The sequence below is a fragment of the Haliotis rubra genome, unplaced genomic scaffold (assembly GCF_003918875.1).
Source record: "Haliotis rubra isolate DU_JTF1 unplaced genomic scaffold, ASM391887v1 Scf340, whole genome shotgun sequence".
NCBI lineage: Eukaryota > Metazoa > Mollusca > Gastropoda > Lepetellida > Haliotidae > Haliotis > Haliotis rubra.
In genome coordinates, this window is record NW_025767014.1 from 464,933 (window position 1) to 488,051 (window position 23,119).

The 23,119-nt window shown below is 41.9% G+C and overlaps 1 protein-coding gene across 1 annotated transcript; it reads left to right on the forward strand.

Moving 5' to 3' along the window:
* Window positions 1-7,392: 7,392 nt before the first annotated feature.
* Window positions 7,393-21,040, forward strand: LOC124284669 (tubulin beta chain-like). The gene is given in 4 exon segments (XM_046720774.1): window positions 7,393-7,449; window positions 19,850-19,945; window positions 19,947-20,251; window positions 20,596-21,040. Coding segments are annotated over 4 exon segments (903 nt in total).
* Window positions 21,041-23,119: the final 2,079 nt, after the last annotated feature.

The following is a 23,119-nucleotide window of genomic DNA, read 5'->3' on the forward strand; positions in this document are numbered from 1 at the left end:
TCCGTCTTTTAGTTCTGTATGTCTATGTCCTTGCCTCTCAGTCTTTTAGTTCTGTATGTCTATGTCCTTGCCTCTCCGTCTTTTAGTTCTGTATGTCTATGTCCTTGCCTCTCAGTCTTTTAGTTCTGTATGTCTATGTCCTTGCCTCTCCATCTTTTAGTTCTGTATGTCTATGTCCTTGCCTCTCCCTCTTTTAGTTCTGTATGTCTATGTCCTTGCCTCTCCATCTTTTAGTTCTGTATGTCTATGTCCTTGCCTCTCAGTCTTTTAGTTCTGTATGTCTATGTCCTTGCCTCTTCGTCTTTTAGTTCTGTATGTCTATGTCCTTGCCTCTCCATCTTTTAGTTCTGTATGTCTATGTCCTTGCCTCTTCGTCTTTTAGTTCTGTATGTCTATGTCCTTGCCTCTCTCATCTTTTAGTTCTGTATGTCTATGTCCTATGTCCTTGCCTCTTCGTCTTTTAGTTCTGTATGTCTATGTCCTTGCCTCTTCGTCTTTTAGTTCTGTATGTCTATGTCCTTACCTCTTCGTCTTTTAGTTCTGTATGTCTATGTCCTTGCCTCTTCGTCTTTTAGTTCTGTATGTCTATGTCCTTGCCTCTCCGTCTTTTAGTTCTGTATGTCTATGTCCTTGCCTCTTCGTCTTTTAGTTGTGTATGTCTATGTCCTTGCCTCTTCGTCTTTTAGTTCTGTATGTCTATGTCCTTGCCTCTCAGTCTTTTAGTTCTGTATGTCTATGTCCTTGCGTCTTCGTCTTTTAGTTCTGTATGTCTATGTCCTTGCCTCTTCGTCTTTTAGTTCTGTATGTCTATGTCCTTGCCTCTCCATCTTTTAGTTCTGTGTGTCTATGTCCTTGCCTCTTCGTCTTTTAGTTCTGTATGTCTATGTCCTTGCCTCTCAGTCTTTTAGTTCTGTATGTCTATGTCCTTGCCTCTCAGTCTTTTAGTTCTGTATGTCTATGTCCTTGCCTCTTCGTCTTTTAGTTCTGTATGTCTATGTCCTTGCCTCTCAGTCTTTTAGTTCTGTATGTCTATGTCCTTGCCTCTCCGTCCTTTAGTTCTGTGGGTCTCCCTTCTTTCCTCTCTCTATCCTCTAAATATGTGTATGTATATGTCTGTGTAAGTAGGAATATGTGAGTGAGTAATGATTCACACTTAGTACATTAGTTGATGGAAGTAAACACCCCACTCTGAGCTGGTAGGACACCAGATTAAAATATGCAGTCATATAAAACTAGGGTCCCTTCTCCTAAATGTCATATCAATATTGAATCCTGTCATATGTTCCAGGCATAATCCTGTCCCCTGTCCTCCCTACAAAACCTGGACGCAATGCCTTCCTCCTGGTGCTTGATGGGAAGACGTTCAAGGAGCTGGCCAGAGCAGAGACGCCCCCTGGTGTCAAGATGCCAATCACCTTCCATGGGTCGTTCATACCCTGAAGAAACGACTTGCACAGAGCTGTGTTTTTTTACAATATCAGCAATGGAAATACATAATATTCAATACACATTTCAAAAATATATATTTATAATAACATTCACTTTAATGTAATAATCCTTTGTTATCCATACCTGATTCTTTTCACAAATGTGTTGATTAAATGTGATGTTAATTGGATTTAATAATAGAATAGGCCTTAAAAGTTTTTAATTTCATTTATGATTACGGATATGTCAAGTACCGCGATACAACGAGGTCGCAGGCTACAGTTAGTGATATCATTATGTGGTTGTGTATAATATGGTTCTATCATCTTTAACCAGTTGTCATTTTTTAAGATTGTCTGGAAGTTATAGTTTATTCCCTAGGGTAGCATAGTGGTTAAAACACTTGTTCATCATGGCAGACCTGGGTTCGATTCCCCACATGGGTACAATGTGTAAAGGCCATGCCCATTTCTGGTGTCCGCTACTGATATATTGCTGGAATGTTGGTAAAAGCAGAATAAAACCCAGCTACCTTACTTGTTCATTTTATTCTCATATGTGTCAAGCCTTCTGTGCCGTGTATAATTTATGCTGGTCCCAAACAATGTACAGGTATATGCAAGATAGAAATTGCTATCATGTTTGATAGTTCCATTATCTTTTACTGCAAATTTTGTTAAACCTTGTTAATGCCAAACAGTTTGTCCAGAACAGCGACTTCTTTACGAATATGGTTGAGAACATCTGCAATCCTCCATACCAATGTATGTTGGTAATCTGGGAATTTGTGAGATGGATGATTCCGCTCCAAACATTGCCGTCCAGTTTAGCAAAGTTTCATCAAGTTTCATAATTTGAGAAAACAGTTTTGTCGGTTGTTACTGCTGAAAGATTGTTTGACATTTGACAAGATGTTCAATGTTGTGATTTTTCATCTTCTTCATCTTTAATTTGTCTGTGAAACACATGGAGATGCTATTTCGGTAAGACTACAGAATACCGGATACCTTCCGCCATCTTTGAAAGCACGCGAGTTTACTTAGGGTTAGGGTAAGGTTTAGGGTTAGGGTAAGGTTTTTGGTTAGGGTTAGCGTTTGGGTTCGGGTGATGTGACACTAAACAATATGGCTGGTAGGTATCCGGTATTCTGTAGGTGTACCGCTATTTCCAGCCATAGTACCTGATAATTCAGGTATAATTAAACGTGTGGTATATGCTTGTAGTGCCTGTTTTTGAAACATTTTGATGATATTTGTGATGAATCTGTCGTGTTGATTCAATTTGGATGTATTTAATTCCACTATTTAACCTAAACTATCTTTTTGTGTGACATGTTGAAAATGCAGGGAAATCACCTATCATTGTGGTGATTGTTTTACGCACGGTTGACTATAATCATTTTTCTTACCAACTTTAGCATTCTATATATTTTGACTTGTTAAATGATATTTATGACAATCATTTCTATATTAGTCTTTTTAACACATGATAAAACAAGTTAATGTTGTTCTGGTTTTATACAGCTTTTTTTACATCTTGTCTGTTCTGTTTGATTCTTACCAAATATGTAATTATCCCCCACAACGCGTTTTGCGGGGGGTATTAAAATGGACTCCGTCCGTGCGTGCGTGCGTCCGTCCGTCCGTGCACATTTGTCTTTTCCGGAGCAGAACTCTAAAACCGTTCAATATTTCTTCACCAAACTTGGCACATACATGAATCTGGTGGTGTACTGGTGCCTTTTGGTAGTTTTGGAATTCTGAATAAAATATTTTTGGCTTTTCCATGGCAACGAGTTCGACTTTGACTGAAATTGGTCGTTGTGCTCTTTTCCGGAGCAGAACTATAAAACCGTTCAATGTTTCTTCACCAAACTTGGCACATAGATAGATCTGGTGGTGAACTGGTGCCTTTTGGTAGTTTTGGAATTCTGAATAAAATGTTTTTGGCGTTTCCATGGCAACAAGTTTGACTTAGCCTGAAATTGGTGGTAGTGCTCTTTTCCGGAGCAGAACTCTAAAACCGTTCAATGTTTCTTCACCAAACTTGGCACATAGATTGGTCTGGTGGTGTACTGGTGCCTTTTGGTAGTTTTGGAATTCTGAATAAAATATTTTTGGCATTTCCATGGCAACAAGTTTGACTTAGCCTGAAATTGGTGATAGTGCTGCTTTCTGGAGCAGAACTTTAAAAACCTTTCAATACTCTCCTTCCACTTTTCTATATACACACCTAAATATTTGACATAATCATAACTCGTAGAAAGTGTATTTTGCCATTGCGGGGGATATCGATGACTTTGTCTTCTTGTTTTATTGAATATGACTATGTGTTGATTGGCGTACACCATGAGCAGTTACAAGTGTTAAAAGCACAGTTTCACACATTTTCGACAATATTTTGGCCTATATTGTATATATTTTGGGATATGCATTCACTTTAGCTTCCTATTAATGCAATAAAAGACATATTATCTCTTGTGACTTACTTGAAATCAATAATGGAAACTTCGAGGCGAACAGCTTCCAAACAGATAACACTTGCCATATGTGGAATGTAAATGATTGCTCCGTACATAGAAAACTGTCGCACACGGTGTTGCTGCTGTTGGCTGAACTGGCCTCAATCACAAGTTGTGCGTAGGATATTCGTAAAGAGCGCTCCATTGGACATAAATCTATGGGGTTCGCTTGAAATAATGTTCGTCCGGTGGAGAGCACGAGAGTTGATTTAATGCAACGTTGCATTAATTCATTCAAACTTTATAATTTAATTTTGTAATCTTAATACATAATTTTGTATTCGAATAAATTATATGGTAGCTTCCCTGAGGGATGATAGTGAGTATTTTTAAGAGAAATGTGGTGTGGCATTGTACCTTTAAGAATATTCAAATGGGAGTATGCCTCCAAATTGTCAACGCATGGATATGCGTCAACTGGGGAATTAGCTCATAATTACGATGAAGTGTACGTACAATACGTTGACAAGACGAAGGCATAGTTGAGTTCAAACTTCTTTAGTTACATGACAAACAAATATACAAGACATAAATCAGGTGAGCAGAGTTCCTGCTCAACCCCAGGACATTTCCTACGAGTGGCATTATCCTCCTAGCGGTCATCCTTACACAAGCAGTCGGTATACCGGACTCGACTTTGTTTTTCAATGAATATGTGAGCATATATATATATACAGTTCTTGACAACAATGGACATGCGATGACTCAACAATGGACAGATAGAAAAACAGTAGCTTGACCTTGACCAGTTGATGTGATGGCAGACACGGCCAAGGGGGATGACCAATTAAGGTTATAAATGTCATATACAATAATTAATTGCCTGACAAGTCAATGTACAATGTGGAAGTGATAAGGATTACATAGAATACAGATTAGCATCATATAGATAATTACAATGAAGTCTCACATGTCTTCAGTACATAGTTTTTACATTTTAAATAGTTGGACGATGGCTGTCCTGAATTAGTCCCTATAACAGCTGCCTCGTAGATCAGTCCATTTTTCCTGACAAAGGAATTTAAGTCTTTTGCCGTTCCGTTGGCATGGATATATCAACCCTGAAGTAGATCAGTCCATTCCGTTGACAAGGAGGTATCTGTCCAATCCATGGCATTGATGTAATCTGGACATAAGGGAAAGGTCAGCTACATAGTTTAACATTGTCAAATCCATGACACTTATGTAATCTATACATTGTGGGAAAGTCAGCTACATAGTTGAACATTGTCCAATCCATGGCACTAATGTAATCTATACATTGTGGGAAAGTTAGTTACATAGTTGAACATTGTCCAGTCCATGGCACTAATGTAATCTAGACATTGTGGGAAAGCCAGCTACATAGTTGAACATTGTCCAATCCATAGCACTAATGTAATCAAGACATTGTGGGAAAGTCAGCTACATAGTTGAACATTGTCCAAACCATGGCACTAATGTAATCTAGACGTATGGGGAAAGTCAGCTACATAGTTGAACATTGTCCAAACCATGGCACTAATGTAATCTAGACATTGTGGGAAAGTTAGCTACATAGTTGAACATTGTCCAATCCATGGCACTAATGTAATCTTGACACAATGGGAAAGTCAGCTACACAGCTGAACATTGTCCAATCCATAGCAGTAATGTAATCTAGACATTGTCGAAAAGTCAGCTACATAGTTGAACATTGTCCAAACCATGGCACTAATGTAATCTAGACATTGTGGGAAAGTCAGCTACATAGCTGAACATTGTCCAATCCATAGCACTAATGTAATCTAGACACAATTGAAAAGTCAGCTACACAACTGAGCATTGTCAAATCCATAGCACTAATGTAATCTAGACATTGTGGGAAAGTCAGCTACATAGTTGAACATTGTCCAAACCATGGCACTAATGTAATCTAGACGTATGGGGAAAGTCAGCTACATAGTTGAACATTGTCCAATCCATGACACGTATGTAATCTAGACATTGTGGGAAAGTCAGCTACATAGTTGAACATTGGTCAGTCCATGACACTTATGTAATCTAGACATTGTGGGAAAGTCAGTTACATAGTTGAACATTGTCCAGTCCATGGCACTAATGTAATCTAGACATTGTGGGAAAGCCAGCTACATAGTTGAACATTGTCCAATCCATAGCACTAATGTAATCTAGACATTGTGGGAAAGTCAGCTACATATTTGAACATTGTCCAAACCATGGCACTACTGTAATCTAGACGTATGGGGAAAGTCAGCTACATGGTTGAACGTTGTCCAAACCATGGCACTAATGTAATCTCGACATTGTGGGAAAGTCAGCTACACAGTTGAACATTGTCCAGTCCATGGCACTAATGTAATCTTGACACAATGGGAAAGTCAGCTACACAGCTGAACATTGTCCAATCCATAGCAGTAATGTAATCTAGACATTGTGGGAAAGCCAGCTACATAGTTGAACATTGTCCAATCCATGGCACTAATGTAATCTAGACGTATGGGGAAAGTCAGCTATGTAGCTGAACATTGTCCAAACCATGGCACTAATGTAATCTAGACATTGTGGGAAAGTCAGCTATATAGTTGAACATTGTCCAAACCATGGCACTAATGTAATCTAGACGTATGAGGAAAGTCAGCTACATAGCTGAACATTGTCAAATCCATAGCAGTAATGTAATCTAGACATTGTGGAAAAATCAGCTACATAGTTGAACATTGTCCAATACATGACGCTAATGTAATCTAGACGTATGGGGAAAGTCAGCTATGTAGCTGAACATTGTCCAAACCATGGCACTAATGTAATCTAGACATTGTGGGAAAGTCAGCTACATAGTTGAACATTGTCCAAACCATGGCACTAATGTAATCTAGACGTATGGGGAACGTCAGCTACATAGCTGAACATTGTCCAATCCATAGCAGTAATGTAATCTAGACATTGTGGAAAAGTCAGCTACATAGTTGAACATTGTCCAATCCATGACACTAATGTAATCTAGACGTATGGGGAAAGTCAGCTATGTAGCTGAACACTGTCCAAACCATGGCACTAATGTAATCTAGACGTATGGGGAAAGTCAGCTACATAGTTGAACATTGTCCAATCCATGACACTAATGTAATCTAGACATTGTGGGAAAGTCAGCTACATAGTTTAACATTGTCCAATCCATGGCACTAATGTAATCTAGACGTATGGGGAAAGTCAGCTACATAGTTGAACATTGTCCAATCCATGACACTAATGTAATCTAGACACGGTTAGTTATATTTAATAAAAGGCAAGCTACACTTTCTAAATCCAAGGCTGCAGCCATATGAGTCTCTGTCAGGCGTAGTGATACGGCAGTGCAACCTCAGAGCTGGTGCTGGAGATCTGGTAAAAAGTCCCTGAAACTCAGCATCCTCCAAGATACAGAGAAGTGTGGTTGTAGCTGGAAGCAGGTGCCCGTTACCATGAGGGAAATTGTTCACAAACAGGTCGGCCAGTGTGGCAACCAGATTGGTTCCAAGGTAGGCTTACTTCGCCGTCTCATATGTATTTTTAAAAATCAAGAAATTAAACTTTGAATTTAGTGAGTGAGTGGATATGATTTTACGCCGCTTTTAGCAATATTCCAGCAATATCACGGTGGGGGACACCAGAAATGGGCTTCACATATTGGACCCATGTCGGGTATCGAACCCGGATCTTCGGCGTGACGAGCGGACGCTTTAACCACTGCGCTACCCCATCGCCAACTTTGAAGTAAGACGCTGCTTTTATATTGTGTTCAGATGAAATTAATTGCATTTAAATAAACAGAACAGCATCTTGAAATGAACATGTTAACATCGTAATTTCATGATATTTTGGTATATATTTAAAGCCAGAAGTATATTTAAATACTTCTTTTATATTACAGGGTTGACAGAATTGGATCATACATTTCGTGGCGTTAAATTTGTCATTTATTGCATCACACAAGATACTCTTTTCTGTACTCCTTTGTATTTCTCGCTTTGATGTGGTCGCTTTGCCTGTCTGTCATATGCAGGATTTGGTTGATGCAGAACTACCTACGTGCGTGACATATATTCACTTTCAGGAACACACATTTTCATTCACGTTGTAGTTTTTTTTCTTAATAATCTCCATATGTTCTGGCTTTCATGTCAATCAAGCAGCAATGATTGACATATGTATTCAGAAGGTGGCAAGTGGCTTACATGATATTCTCTTGCTTATTTCCGTCCTGTATTCAGCAGGAGGGCTTGAGTGTGGTGGCGGTAGGGTTGTTTGTCGACATGATGGTTGGTGGATTTCGTGTTGTATTTACATGAACTGGACGGAAATCTGGTGAAATGCTGTGAAGTGGTAGTATTCCGCGAGTTGAGCTCGTACATGTGTGTCTGAGTTACCACTGACTCGTAAAAGGACTCGTAGTAAGTGAGGTTAGGTTATAAAGAGACCATGGCTGACAAACGTCATCGTATCCCAATTGCGTAGATTGATGCTCATGCTGTTGATCACTGGATATAGCTGGATATTGCTGAGTGCGGCGTAAAACTAAACTCACTCACTCACTCACTCAAAGAGATCATTAGTTGTTATGCTCACGCAGTGAACTAGTCTCTAACAGCGTTGCAGTGTTGATCGTTTCAAATACCCCCTTTTAGGTTGCACGATAAATTATCCTGTAGAGAAGGAGAGAGATATGAATCTACGACACCAGGCATGAATTGACAACATATCCCTTCACAACGAGGCGGAGAGCGGAAGGTCGCTTGTTCGATCCCCGACCGCGTCATACCAAAAGACGTTAAAATATGGTACTTGTTGGTCCCTGCCTGACGCTCGGCATTAATGGGTACAACAAGGACTGGTCGGCTAGGAGTCAGTATAATGTGTCTGAGTGGGGTATTCATGCTTCACTGCGGCATGGTATCTCAGTGAGCTAGCACTATAAAACCAGCTAAAGTCTCGGCTAGTACAAGTAGCCGCACATACACATACACACGCAAGCACGTCGTCATATGAGCGAAATATTCTCAAGCACGACGTTAAACCCAATTTCACCTCACCTCACCTTCACAACGAGGACGTGTTTATCATCGTAACAAGAATCTTTGAAACACGCTTTGCAGCGACCATGTTTTCCGGACGTGTCACAATCTTCTCGAGGGTATCACAAATATAAAACGGTAAACGTCTGACAGCTTTATACGGTAGGCACATTGGAACCCGCCACTCGAATTATGTGTACTTCATAAAGGTAACGGGTTATTTCACCCCAAACACGTTCACCCCAGCACAGTTTCACCCCAGCCTGTTTCACCCCAAACGGTTTCACCCCATTTAGAGGTTGTATCACCCCAGTTTCTTCCAGTATTAAGCTTCGTGCATTCTCTGCTGCGGGTCTGATGAAGGAACGGGCTTGCGAACACGCATCACAAGACCAGCTGTCATTTGCTTCACGACGCATTACCCACAGGCCCTTGTGTCTTTGCGAGGATTAAAGATTTTCAAAAAATAATAAAAAAATTGAGATGACCCCCCGATATATGTTATATGTACTGTGAAGCATTTCGAGTCGGGGGTCATCTCAAAAATAATATTTTATCAATCTTTAATCCTCGCAAAGACACGAGGGCCTGTGGTAGTCAGTTCTTGATATTCCTGTTGGTTAAAAGTATTCCCATACAGGCAATATAGACAAGAAAATAGTCAGTTTAGGCCAGACCAATTGTATTTCTTGTTTTACGGATCCGCCGGTCGTATTTTTTCAAGAATAAGAAAAAAAATATTAATTGAATTTCTCCGCTCAAAAAATAAAATCTAGTGTTTTTATTAGCCAAAACTGTAAACTTACAACAATCTTTTTAGATTGTTTTTTTTTGCCCCATATACAGTTCATAAAGTGCCAAAAGTAAAATACTTTTTGTATTTAAAACGAATATTACTTTGACTGGTGTTTTTTAAATATATTTTTCTCCCACCTCTAGGTTTTCTGAGGACAAAAATCCGTAAAACAAGAAATAAAATTGGTCTGGCCTTAATGAATAATTACAATTTACAGATTAAATTTACTCATTGGATACTTAAAAGGTATCAATTTAACATTATTTATCAACGGGTATTAAGTATATAAGGGATGGGTCTATAAGAGCACAGTGTACTAACATGCATGCAACATTCTTATCAAACAGTTGTTACGACTAAGTATTACCGGTGCCAGATATTCCGTGTTGATGGCGATGGAAAGTTTCACACAGCAGTCCATCTTGACGCGGTCTTACTCTCTTCTTGCAGCCGAGCTGGAATTGGGTTGAAACAACCCGGGTGAAACCACTTGGGGTGAAACTACCTGGGGTGAAACTACCTGGGGTGAAACTACATGGGGTGAAACTACTTGGGGTGAAACTACCTGGGGTGAAACAACCCGGGTGAAACTACTTGGGGTGAAACAACCCGGGTGAAACTACTGCGGGTGAAACTACCTGGAACTACCTGGGGTGAAACTACTTTGGGTGAAACTACCTGGGGTGAAACAACCCGGGTGAAACTACTTGGGGTGAAACTACCTGGGGTGAAACTACTTAATAATAATAATAATAATTGATTTATAGAGCGCCTATTTCCAAAAGATATTGCTCAATGGCGCTATGAAGAGAAAAGATTGTAGACAATGTCTATGGAAAAGAGAGTTTGAACAGATGAGTTTTGAGGGCAGTTTTGAAAGCATCAGCAGATTCTATTTCTTTTAGGGTGAGTGGTAGAATGTTCCAGAGATAGGGGGCTGCAGCAGAGAACGCTCTTGATCCCATGGCTGTTTTGACGTGAGGCTGTGTAAGCAGTAGGGAGTTTGATGAGCGGAGCAATCGGCTTGGAACATGGAGATGAATGAGGCTTTTAAGATATTGAGAAAACATGTTTTCATAGATGCAGCTGTGTGTAAGAAGAAGAAGTTTGTATTGAATTCTGCTTGATACAGGAAGCCAGTGAAGAGTTTGGAGGATAGGTGTCACAGTTTGGTAGCGTGGTGCACGGGCAACAACACGGGCGGCTGAATTCTGAATCCGTTGGAGTTGTGAAAGGAGCGGTTCGGATCTTGCTAATATTGAAGATATGGTAGAAACATCCTTTGCTGAGTGAATTGATTTGATTTTCGAATGACATTGTTGATTGAAAGATGACACCAAGATTTTTTGCAGAGTCGGACTGCGTGATAACATCTTGTCCAATTTCAAGAGATAAACTGTCAGGCACTTTGGAAAGTTGATGCCTGGATCCGATGGTTAAGAACTCAGTCTTTGTGTCATTCAATTTCAGAAAGTTCAAGGTCATCCAGTCTCTTATTTCAGCAATACATTGTTGTATCATCAGTGCACAACCTTGAGCAAGGTTAGGCTCCGCTGACAGATATAACTGATTGTCATCAGCATAAAGATGAAATTTCAGTGAGTGCTTTCGGACAATGTCACCAATGGGAAGAATGTACAGACTAAACAGTAAAGGTCCAAGGACAGATCCTTGGGGAACGCCATAGTGGAGTGGTGACGCAGTGGAGAGTACAGATTCCACTTTGACGGACTGTGACCTATCAGATAGGTAAGAACGTACCCAGTCAAGGACAATTCCATCGATACCGACTCTGACCTTCAGACGCTGCAGAAGAATTTGGTGATCAACAATATCAAAAGCACTGGGGTGAAACTACCTGGGGTGAAACTACTTGGGGTGAAACTACCTGGGGTGAAACTACTTGGGGTGAAACTACCTGGGGTGAAACAACCCGGGTGAAACTACTTGGGGTGAAACTACCTGGAACTACCTGGGGTGAAACTACCTGGGGTGAAACAACCCGGGTGAAACTACCTGGGGTGAAACTACTTGGGGTGAAACTACCTGGGGTGAAACTACCTGGGGTGAAACTACTTGGGGTGAAACTACTTGGGGTGAAACTACATGGGGTGAAACTACTTGGGGTGAAACTACTTGGGGTGAAACAACCCGGGTGAAACTACTTTGGGTGAAACTACCTGGGGTGAAACAACCCGGGTGAAACTACTTTGGGTGAAACTACCTGGAACTACCTGGGGTGAAACGACCAGGAACCCTTTATAAATATCAATTAAGCGGAATTGAAGTACTTTAATCAATCTTTTATTTACGGTACTGAACAGGCCATAGGCCTATAGTACATTTTTACATACAGTAGCAAAGTGAGTGAGTGAGTGAGTTTAGTTTTACGCCTCCCTCAGCAATATTCCAGCTACATGGCGGCGGTCTGTAAATAATCCAGTGATCAACATTATGAGCATCGATCGCCCCAGTTGGGATACGGTGACATGTGTCAACCTAGTCAGCGAGTCTGATCACCCGATCTCGTTAGTCGCCTCTTACGATAAGCATGGGTTATTGCAGATCAATTCTAACCCGGATCTTCACGGGTTACAGTAGCAAAGGGCGCAGTAGAAATAAATTTATCATAAATAATAATATCGCATCTGTAATGCAGAGGATGGGACATTCATTCCATGGTGTATATACATTGCAAGATACTTTGTGACTGTTTGGTTTTGGGATGACATGAGGGTATAGAATTTGTCTATTCGGGGGTTCAAATAGAAATACCTCTTTATGTTTGCATTCTTTTCTAATATTCGCATACAATGGACAAACAAGCAAGAAATGGTATTCATCTTCTACCTCCTGTTAAGTACAATATTTACACAATCAATTTTCCCTTGATATCCCTAAATGTCTACCTTTTTCTATTGGAAGATCATGAGAACTACATCTGAAACGGACTAGTGCCGTTCGGAATTTCTTAACCTTAATGTCTAAAGATATTTTTCAGTAAGAATGAACGATAATTTACAGGAGGAATTTAACTTATTGTGAAGCATAGTGAAGAATGCCACTTTGGAAAATACATATCTTTTAGCCTTTGCCTTAAATCACATATGAAATGATCTGGTGCTGTTACGTGTTGTTCTTTAATCATACACCCAAGCTGCCTAGATAACACTGACACAATAGGAGTGGAATTAGAGTGAGAGTGAACGCCGTCTTTCATGTAGGGGAGATAACTCCTCCATTACTCGGCACAAGGATTTAAAAGGACAGATTTGAAATCCGCCATATATTCTCTTGGTAAATATTCTAATATCTTTTTTTATACAAATCGTTTACGTTCAGAGGGGTAGCTACCATTGTAAAAAAAGCCCAGGCTTACACATGATTGTTGCTAAAAAGGTTAGGCAAGCCCTCAATACTATCTAGATATAAAGCTTTGCACGGGGTTGCACGAAACAATTGGCTTGCTACGCGCTTGACGTTAACTCTCTCTGTCAGCTCTGAAGTGTGACGGGCCTATGCTCAATATATGGCTATTCCACGAATGAGGGTGTTTAAAAACAAACAAATCGTATCTTGTTTAAAAGGTATCCGAATCAAAGTTATCTCAAATGTGTTTTGATATTAAGAAATTAATTATTCACTATATAAGATGACCTCTGACGTCCTCCTTCTGAACAAGATGAAATAACCCTTTAAAATAGAGGCGGTTACTGTATCATAACCGTTCGTGCGTGACTGACGCTGTCACACAGTTATTTATGACGTTGTTTGTTTATGCCACAGGCATATAAACACCTGTATGGTTACTAAACTTTAATGAAAGTACATCTAAACAATTCACACATATGTCGACCTGTTCCCCTGCCCTCCAACGTTTGCACAGTGACTGTTGTATGTACGTTGGGTGAAAAATATACATGTTGAGACACATGACCTTTCACCTACACCCTCGCTAGTTTCCGTAAATATTTAGTAGGCTCTTATATTTCTTAGGTCCCCACATATTTATGATATGCAATATTAAGTAATATCGAAGTACTACTTGATTTCTCTTCGATCACTTGATTGTCCGGTTTGTTTAAAGGCTGTGTGGCGTAAAGTAACACACGCATACTTTTTTATGTTATGCAATCTGTATGAGTGGCGGGTGGGTGGGTGGGGCAGGGCGTGCTTACCCTTTAAAGAACACCTGGTGTCATCTCTGACATTGAGACATCTAGTCATATAATTTGTTTTTCGTGCATTTTGAAATATACTCTCCCAAAAAAGAAACGCATATAGGAATTTCAACTGTATTTTTATGTTTATTTTGAAACATCTTGTAGGCTTTATGAGTCAATGAAATATAGCGAAATTGCACACTGGGAATGCACACTTATCCGTCTTTGGCACTCGAGGAAAGTCAGTTTGAGTGTCACATGGAGACGTGTGGTGGCGCTGAAGTCAATACCTCGTGTGACCACCGTGGGCATCCAGAACTGCCCGGCATCGCCTCGGCATCGAACGAATAAGTCTCAGAATCTCGTGTTGCCCAATCGCAGCCCACTCTGAATAGTGCCTGTGCGAGTTGCTGAAGTGTCTAGGGCTGAGGGTTACGGCGTCGCACCCGTCGCAGGGCATCCACAGATGTTCGATCGGGTTTAAGTCCGGTGATCTTGAGGGTTGGGGAGCACATTGATGTTGTGGTTCTGGAGGAAGTCTCTAGTGTGACGTGATGTGTGCGGCCTGGCATTGTCCTGTTGAAACAACTGCCTCTGGCGATCAATGATTGGAAGGAGGTGTGGGCGTAGGATTTCGTCACAGTACCGTTGAGCTGTCAGGTTGCCCTGGATCATCACCAAATCACTTCTCCTACGGCAGGTGATCCCTCCCCACATCATAACACTTCCCCGGCCGAATCTGTCCACCTGGGGAACGCAAGCGTCGGCGAAACGTTCACGTCGACGTCTGTACACCCGCATTCCATCGCGTCGTTCCAATAGAAATCGTGATTCATCACTGAACCAGATTCTACGCCAATTCGGTAGGTTCCAGGCCTGAACGTTGGTGCACCATTGAACTCGATGTCGACGATGTTGTTGTCGAAGCACAGGGCTAAAATAAGGTCTTCTGGCACGTAAACCAGCCTCTCTCAACCTGTTCCTGACGGTCTGTGCAGAAAGCCCCCTCAATCCGGGTATTTGTCGAGCGGTACTGGTCGCCGTAGCTGTTCGATGACGCAGGTGATGACGTTCGATGACCCGGATGTAGCGATCCTGCGCCGCAGTGGTCGCTCGAGGTCGCCTATTACGAGGGGCATCTGCTACCGCATTCTGCCGGCGATATCTCTCCCAGAGCCGTGAAATGGTGCTTTGGTGAACATTCATGCGTCGGGCAACTGCACGTTGAGACTGGCCAGCTTCAAGCAAACCAATGGCGATATGACGGTTGGCTTCACTTAAACGTGGCATTTTGCGTTCGTCAACAATATTCCAAATACAGTGAATAATCGACAGACAGCGATCAACCTTTTATACCCATCATTGAGACTATCTGATCCCCAACTTTCACGTGCATTACATGTGAATTGTGTATTCTGTGACACTACACGCCGAAATTGAAAATCATGCTGTTAAATACGGTTATTTTACGGATGGTGCGTTTTGTTGTGATGTTTCAAAACATAAACACCATAAGACTCATAAAAAGTGCAAAACCTTTTGTAAAATGAATCACGTTTTAATTCATTGCTAAATGAAACTGCTATTTTCATGATGCGTTTCTTTTTTGGGAGAGTATATGTTTCGCCGGGTAATGGAGACTGGTTGGTCTCTGGCCTTAACGTTTGAATGCCTTGTAAGACTTGTTAGGCGATCTACTTATGGGAACCATTTCCCCTCCAACTTGAAGTTGTTTTCATTAGAAAACATCCATCTTAAATTATCCAAAGATGGAGCCTAATTTTATTCAATTCAGATCATTCTGGACAATTGCATGTTTACTACAGACACAGTAATATTTAGTGACATCTTGTGTTTCTATAATATCATGTTTACCACAGAAACAAAATTATTTATACACCCCCAGTACATTGTGTTGGTCATCTGCATTGTCACGACACCCTTCTATTTCATTATTCTAAACACAACATTAGATGCTTGAACACGGTTCGTGAGACAACGGCGTCCTGGCAGGCAATTGAAGCAGGAAAAGAAGTCATTGTTGACGCCTTATCACCGCCTAGCACCAAACACCTTAAGGCATCTTTCAGCCATGTTGTTTACCCGCAGTGCCATCTGTTTATCTGAAGGTATGGGTAATCATAGTGTCACGATTCCAGTTTTATGTCTTGCGCACCAAGTACACCAGATAACTATATATATATAATTATATACAAGCGGAAGTCCCATCCTTGGTTTAAACCTATGAATCGTCACTTAAACCATTATTGCATTAACAACACATTTATCCTTTCCGCGATATGTTAATGTTGACGTATGTACGATATTTTCGGACGATCACGCTATCACGCTTTTACTGATTACCACAATCTTCATGATATTGACACCCGTGAAGATCCGGGTTAGAATGAACCTTCAGTAACCCATGCTTGTCGTAAGAGGCGACTAACGGGATCGGGGTGGTCAGGCTCGCTGGCATGGTTGACACATGTCATCGGTTCGCAATTGCGCAGATCAATGCTCATGCTGTTGATCACTGGATTGTCTGGCCCAGACTCGATTATTTACAGAACGCCGCCATATTGGAATATGGAATATTGCTGAGTGCGGCGTAAAACTAAACTCACTCACTCATGATATTGACAACTATGACGTTGTGATCTTTGATGTTTGACAGCCATGGGTAGAGATACATCTCTGACTAATTAGATACCGGTAGTCTTGACAAATATAACAATCAATTCTGACTTTTAACATTGCTCTCGGTGATGTATTTTCTTTGGTGCGGCCACAGATGGTACTGGATATTTGTCCGGGGATGAAAATGTGATATGATTCATTGATAATTCTTTTTGCAATAGCTATGATTATAATAAGGTTTCCGGTTGTTTACAATAGGTTGTACGATTGATTAGCGTGTTTCGATGTGTGATATACATTGTATAAAAGTGACCAGTTCTCTCTGGGTATGGTTCTTAATAATTTTGGGTGGTGGGGTAGCCTAGTGGTTAAAGCGTTCGCTCATCACACCTAAGACCCGGGTTCGATTCCCCACATGGGTACAATGTGTGAAGCTCATTTCTGGTGTCCCCCGCCGTGATATTGCTGGAATATTGCTAAAAGCGGCATAAAACCAAACTCGCTGAGTGTCAGTAATTGGCCTTCAGCAACACACGTTGGTCATCTAACGGGATCGGGTTGTCAGGGTCGGTGACTTAGTTGACACATGTCATCGTATCCCATCTGCGTAGATCGATGCTCATACTGTTGATCACATGATTGTCTGGTCAAAACTCGAATGTTTACAGACTGCCGCCATATAGCTGGAATATTGTTGAGTCAATCAACAAACAAAACAAAACAAACATTATCAGTAAATATTTACTGTTATACAATGAGACCCCAGTGAGACATCCCTATAATCTATAAATAGATTGTTCAACAGGTTTGTGATTTAAATCCATGCCTCACTCATAACCTACTGAACACTTTTAAATGTTACCCATGTGTTCATATGTATTTGTCGTAATGAGTGAGTGAGTGAGATTAGTTTTACGCCGCGTCTAGCAATATTCCAGCAATATCACGGCGGGGGACACCTGAAATGGGCTTCACACATTGTACCCATGTGGGGAATCGAACCCGTGTCTTCTGCGTGACGAGGGAACGCTTTAACCACTGGGCTACCCCACCGCTCCTGCCGTAATGAAGAGTGTCCGTATTAACTAGGTAGAACACGTTCTAGGTAAGGCATCATGGAGACAGCCAAGAACAAGGATTACCTTTGTTTACAAAGCCAGTCTTTATCCTTGATCCTCCTAAAACCTGTATCCATGGAGCTTGTGGCATTTATAGTCAATCAAGACATTAAACGTAATAAATGTTACCTGTCCATATGCTAAACAGTGAACCCAGTGTGTACAACTGCATAAACTGTTGAAGGTCGAGTTAAACTGATGGATAGATGTTAAGGCACGTTTTGAAATAGGTAAGGACAAAAGCTTGACGAGTGAGTGAGTGAGTGAGTGAGTGAGTGAGTGAGTGAGTGAGTGAGTGAGTGAGTGAGTGAGTGGGAGGAGTGAGTGAGTGAGTGAGTGAGTGAGTGAGTGAGTGAGTGAGTATTGTTCAACGCTGCATCAGCGGTCCTGCAGCTTGTCACAGCGATGGATCTTTTGACAGCGTATAGGCTGAGGTAACGACAAACACAATGAATGGACATAATACATATCTAACTATCCTTTTGTAATCACAAAAGTTAGACATTGGAGCACATCAACACACGGTTGTATTCGTTAAATATATAAATATATGTACATACACGCCAGCGATGGTGAAAACCAGTCTGGACGTAAAAGGCCAGTAGTTGAGTGAGTGAGTTTAGTTTTACGCCGGACTAAGCAATATTAGTCGCCTCTTACGACAAGCATGGGTTACTAAACTCACTCACTCATTCACCTTGTCAACCACTGACATAAAATGATCAAAATGACACATTTGATCTTTTATTAAATGAAAAATTATGTTATACTTATTTGTAAAATATTTCAAAGAATAGTATACCCTCAGACAGGCGATTGATGGCTTTAAACATGAGGCTGATAGGTTGTTCAAGCACCTGCGAAATGACAGATGACTTAAACAGTAAAATGTCTCGAAGCACGTGGGCCCGGATATGAGTTTATACCTTCAGGTTGCGAAGTGTTTTTCACCCCATAACTTAAAGAGTATGTGTTTAAACCCGCAAGCGGTGGTGCTATTTCCGCTTGTGCACACATTCAAAACAGAGAAGAGGCCTGTACTACAGCGGTTCCTACCGTAATTATAAACAAACCGAATTGTCCGGCTTTCTTCCTGCATGTCAGTGTCCAGTGTGTTGAACTCCCAAACGATTTCCGATAATAAAAGCGACAAAACCCTTTCCACATCCACAAGAAATCTCTGCTAAAATCAGTGTCGATTGTACAATTGTGACTATATCATGAGTATATGTTTGTTTCAGCAGTATCAGAGCTGTGCGGTGTTGTTTGTAAACAAATCGAGTCTGGACCAGACAATCACGTGATTGTCACCATCGATACGGTGACAGAGCATGTGTTTATTAATCACTATGAAATAGTGATGATACCAGGGGCTTGCGAAAAGTGAACGTATCCTGCCCCACCTCATATGACGACGTGCATGCGTGTGTATGTGTATGTGCGGCTGCTTGTACTAGCCCAGACTGAAGCTGGTTTTATAGTGCTAGCTCACTGAGATACCATGCCGCAGTGAAGCATGAATACCCCACTCAGACACAGTATACTGACTCCGAGCCGACCAGTTCTTGTTGTACCCATTAATGCCGAGCGTCAGGCAGGGACCATCAAGTACCATATTTAAACGTCTTTTGGTATGACGCGGTCGGGGATCGAACCCGCGACCTTCCGCTCTCCGGGCGGACGCTCTAACCACTACACCACGGAGGCGGTATATGGTATTAGAAAAAATAGGGAATAACTGGTCACAATTCTTGTTATTCTCCTAATATATATTTCCATAGAGTTCTTATAGAACGGTGAAGGAAATTCGACTGACTGGTAGATTAGTACCCTCATATGCGCCACCTGAACCACAAATACAATAGGTTAATGAGCCCGCCTCGTCTGTATAGAGATCGATACATACATATTAAGAGTGAGTGAGTGAGTTTAGTTTTACTCCACGTTTAACAATATTCCAGCAATGTCACAACGGGAAACACCAGAAATTGGCTTCACACATTGAACCTTTGTGGGGAATCAACCCAGGTCTTCGGCGTGACGAGCGAACGCTTTAACCACTAGGCTACCCCACCGCCCTTAACTATAGAAGTCTTCTTGATAGATATTATCAGTAATGTCTCTGCGAATTATTATTCGATTCCCATCAGGTTTCTGACGTGCCAGTGGAGCCTAACAATGCAGCATTGTCTATCAAGCATCTTGTTGAGAACAGTGATGAGACCTTCCGCATGGACAACGAAGCCCTCCCTGTATGACATGTGTTCGAGGACCCTCTAACTGACCGGTCTTACCTACGGTCACCTTAATCACCTTGTGTCTGCTGCTATGTCCGGCATCATAACATGTCTCCGCTTTCCCGGTCAGCTAAACGCTGATCTCCACAAATTAGCTGTCAACATGGTCCCTTTCCCTCGTCTCCACTTCTTCGTCCCCGGGTTTGCCCCTCTCGTGGCGAGAGGGGGCCAGCAGAACCAGGCCCTGACTGTTCCAGAACTTACGCAGCAGATGTTTGACTCCAGGACCATGGTGGCTGCATGTGACCCGGATTTGTCCTTCTCGTGGAGAGAGGGGGCCAGCAATACCAAGCCCTGACTGTTCCAGAACTTACTCAGCAGATGTTTGACTCCAGGACCATGATGGCTGCATGTGACCCGGATTTGTCCTTCTCGTGGAGAGAGGGGGCCAGCAATACCAAATTTGTCCTTCCTCGTGGAGAGAGGGGGCCAGCAATACCAAGCCCTGACTGTTCCAGAACTTACTCAGCAGATGTTTGACTCCAGGAGCATGATGGCTGCATGCGACCCGGATGTGTCCCTCTCGTGGCGAGAGGGGTCCAGCAGTACCAGTCCCTGACTGTTCCAGAACTTACGCTGCAGATGTTTGTCTCCAGGAGCATGATGGCTGCATGTGACCGGTGTCATGACCGTTACCTAGCAGTAGCGGCAATATTCCGCGGAAATATGTCCATGAAGGAGCTTGATGAACAGATGCTTCACGTCCAGAACAAGTGCAGCTCATACCTTGTGGAGTGGATCCCCAACAATGTGAAAAAGGCCGTCTGTGATGTACTTCCACAAAGGCTGAAAATGTCCTCCACCTTCATTAGCAACACTACAGCTATACACGAAGTCTTCAAGCTTAGCTCTGGGCAGTTCATCGCTATGTTCCGTTGCAAGCCATACCTTTTTCACTGGTACACTGGTGAGGGTATGGATGAGATGGAGTTCACTGAGGCCGAGTCCAACACAGGCGACTTTGTGTCTGAGTATCAACAGTATCATGATGCTACAACCGAAAATGGATACGAATATGGAGAGGATGGCCTTGAGGAAGAGTGAGTGAGTTTAGTTTTACGCCGCGCTCAGCAATATTCCAGTAATATGGCGGCGGTCTGTAAATAATCGAGTTTGGACCAGACAATCCAGTGATCAACAGCATGAACAACGATCTATGCTATTGGGATACGATGACATGTGTCGACCAAGTAAGCGAGCCTGACCGCCAGATCCCGTTAGTCGCCTCTTATGACAAGCATGGATTACTGGCGGCCAATTCTAACCCGGATCTTCACGGGTCGCTTTGGGAGGGAGGATGGTTTCTCTTTTTGAGAGTTATTTTTAAAAACATTGGAGGAGTAAAATATTGGAAATGAAATGAATTCCAATGTACACTCTCCTTTAGATGAATGAGTGTCTTACATAGGACTCTTCAACTAAACCGGGGTCGGTGGGGTAGCCTAATGGTTTAAGCGTTAGCTCGTCACGCCGAAGACCCGGGTTCGATCCCCACATGGGTACAATGTCTAAAGCCCATTCCGGTGTCCCCCCCCCCCCCCTTTGATATTGCTGGAATATTGCTAAAAGTGGCGTAAAACCAAATTCACTCACTCAACTAAACCGAAAACAGCAACGAAACAACAATGGAATCTATTTTACCATACTGATGAAAAACAAGTCCTCCGCTGAAGAGTTAACGATATCAACTTATGTCCATTCCCCAATATACCATCCCACCACATATGGACTGTGAGTTGTTATATTTTCAAGTGTACATCAAGACCTACTCTTAAGACATGCCGTGTTGCTATGGTGACTTGATGTGTCAACGCCTTTCCATGACAGATGAACTCATTTCTGACCAATGACAAGCAAGAAGCCGCAGGTGCCCAAAGGTGTAGACGGACAAGGGACTATATATATGATGAATTGATGGCATTTTATGCAAGGACCAGTGTCAACACTGCTAATAAATATCACTTCTTTCAAAGACATATTTATTTATACCTTCTCGTATGCAAACGTGCTGTTTATTGCTTGAAAATAACTGTTCCACCCAGTGTTTGCCCTTAACGCTGAAAAGCTGCAGGCCCGAAGGACCCAGGACCATAAAAAGTTTGTGGGTCCTGATCAGAATGTGTAGGCCCAATGTTTTAATATGGAAATAATACTGTTAGTTATTGGGGATGAAAAAGCTGTCGGCCATAAGGACCTGCAGAAAACAAAAGCAGTGGGTCCGAGTGGTTTTCAGTCGGCTTCGGGCCTAAGGACCGACGTTAATTTCGAACAAAATATACAGCTTCGTGTTGTAACGATAATAGAAAATGTATTTTACGAAATACGCACATCCAGATACACGATGTGACACTGCCAGATACAACAATATGTCCCCTTACAAAGCCACATCTTGCCTCCACCATCACCATGAACATGTCTTAATGATCTACTTACAGATCGAAATGTTAAATATACTATCCAAAAAAAGAAACGCATATGCCAGAAACCTGTTACGAAAATGTTGTATTTTCAAACATGTATAACTCGTCCACAAATAGACTTTAGTGCATGAATTTTTACACCAGTTTAGAAGAAGGTAATGTCTATACAACCACGTGAATACTTGTAGATAACGGAGACGTTGGGCGCGATGGTGACCACGAAGCACGGTCCCGACGTCAGGTCTCCTGGCTCTCAGACCAATCTCTTTCAACCTGGTCCGTACAGTTTGACCGGATATCTTCCGACATCCAGGCTGGCTGCTGTAGTCTCACCCGTGGCAGTACGATCACGCAAATGTAGTACCCGGATGTACCGATCTTGGGCTGCAGTGGTGACTCGAGGTCTGCCTGTACGGGGACAGTCATTTGTTATACCTGTTTGGTTGTAACGAGCTGCAAGCCGTGATATCGTGCTCAGACTAACATTCAGACGCCTGGCAACAGAAGATTGGTAATCTCCAGCGTGCATTCTTTCAATGGCGATGTTCCGTGTCGCAGAGTCAAGACGTGGCGTTGTGATTTGACCTTGAAACTCCTTCAAAACGAATGCCAATTTTCGAAAGTAATCTGGATTTTTATTGCCAGACAGTGCATGCTCTTTGCTGCACAATTTCAACTGGAAGGTGATTTCTGTTGCGTTGTG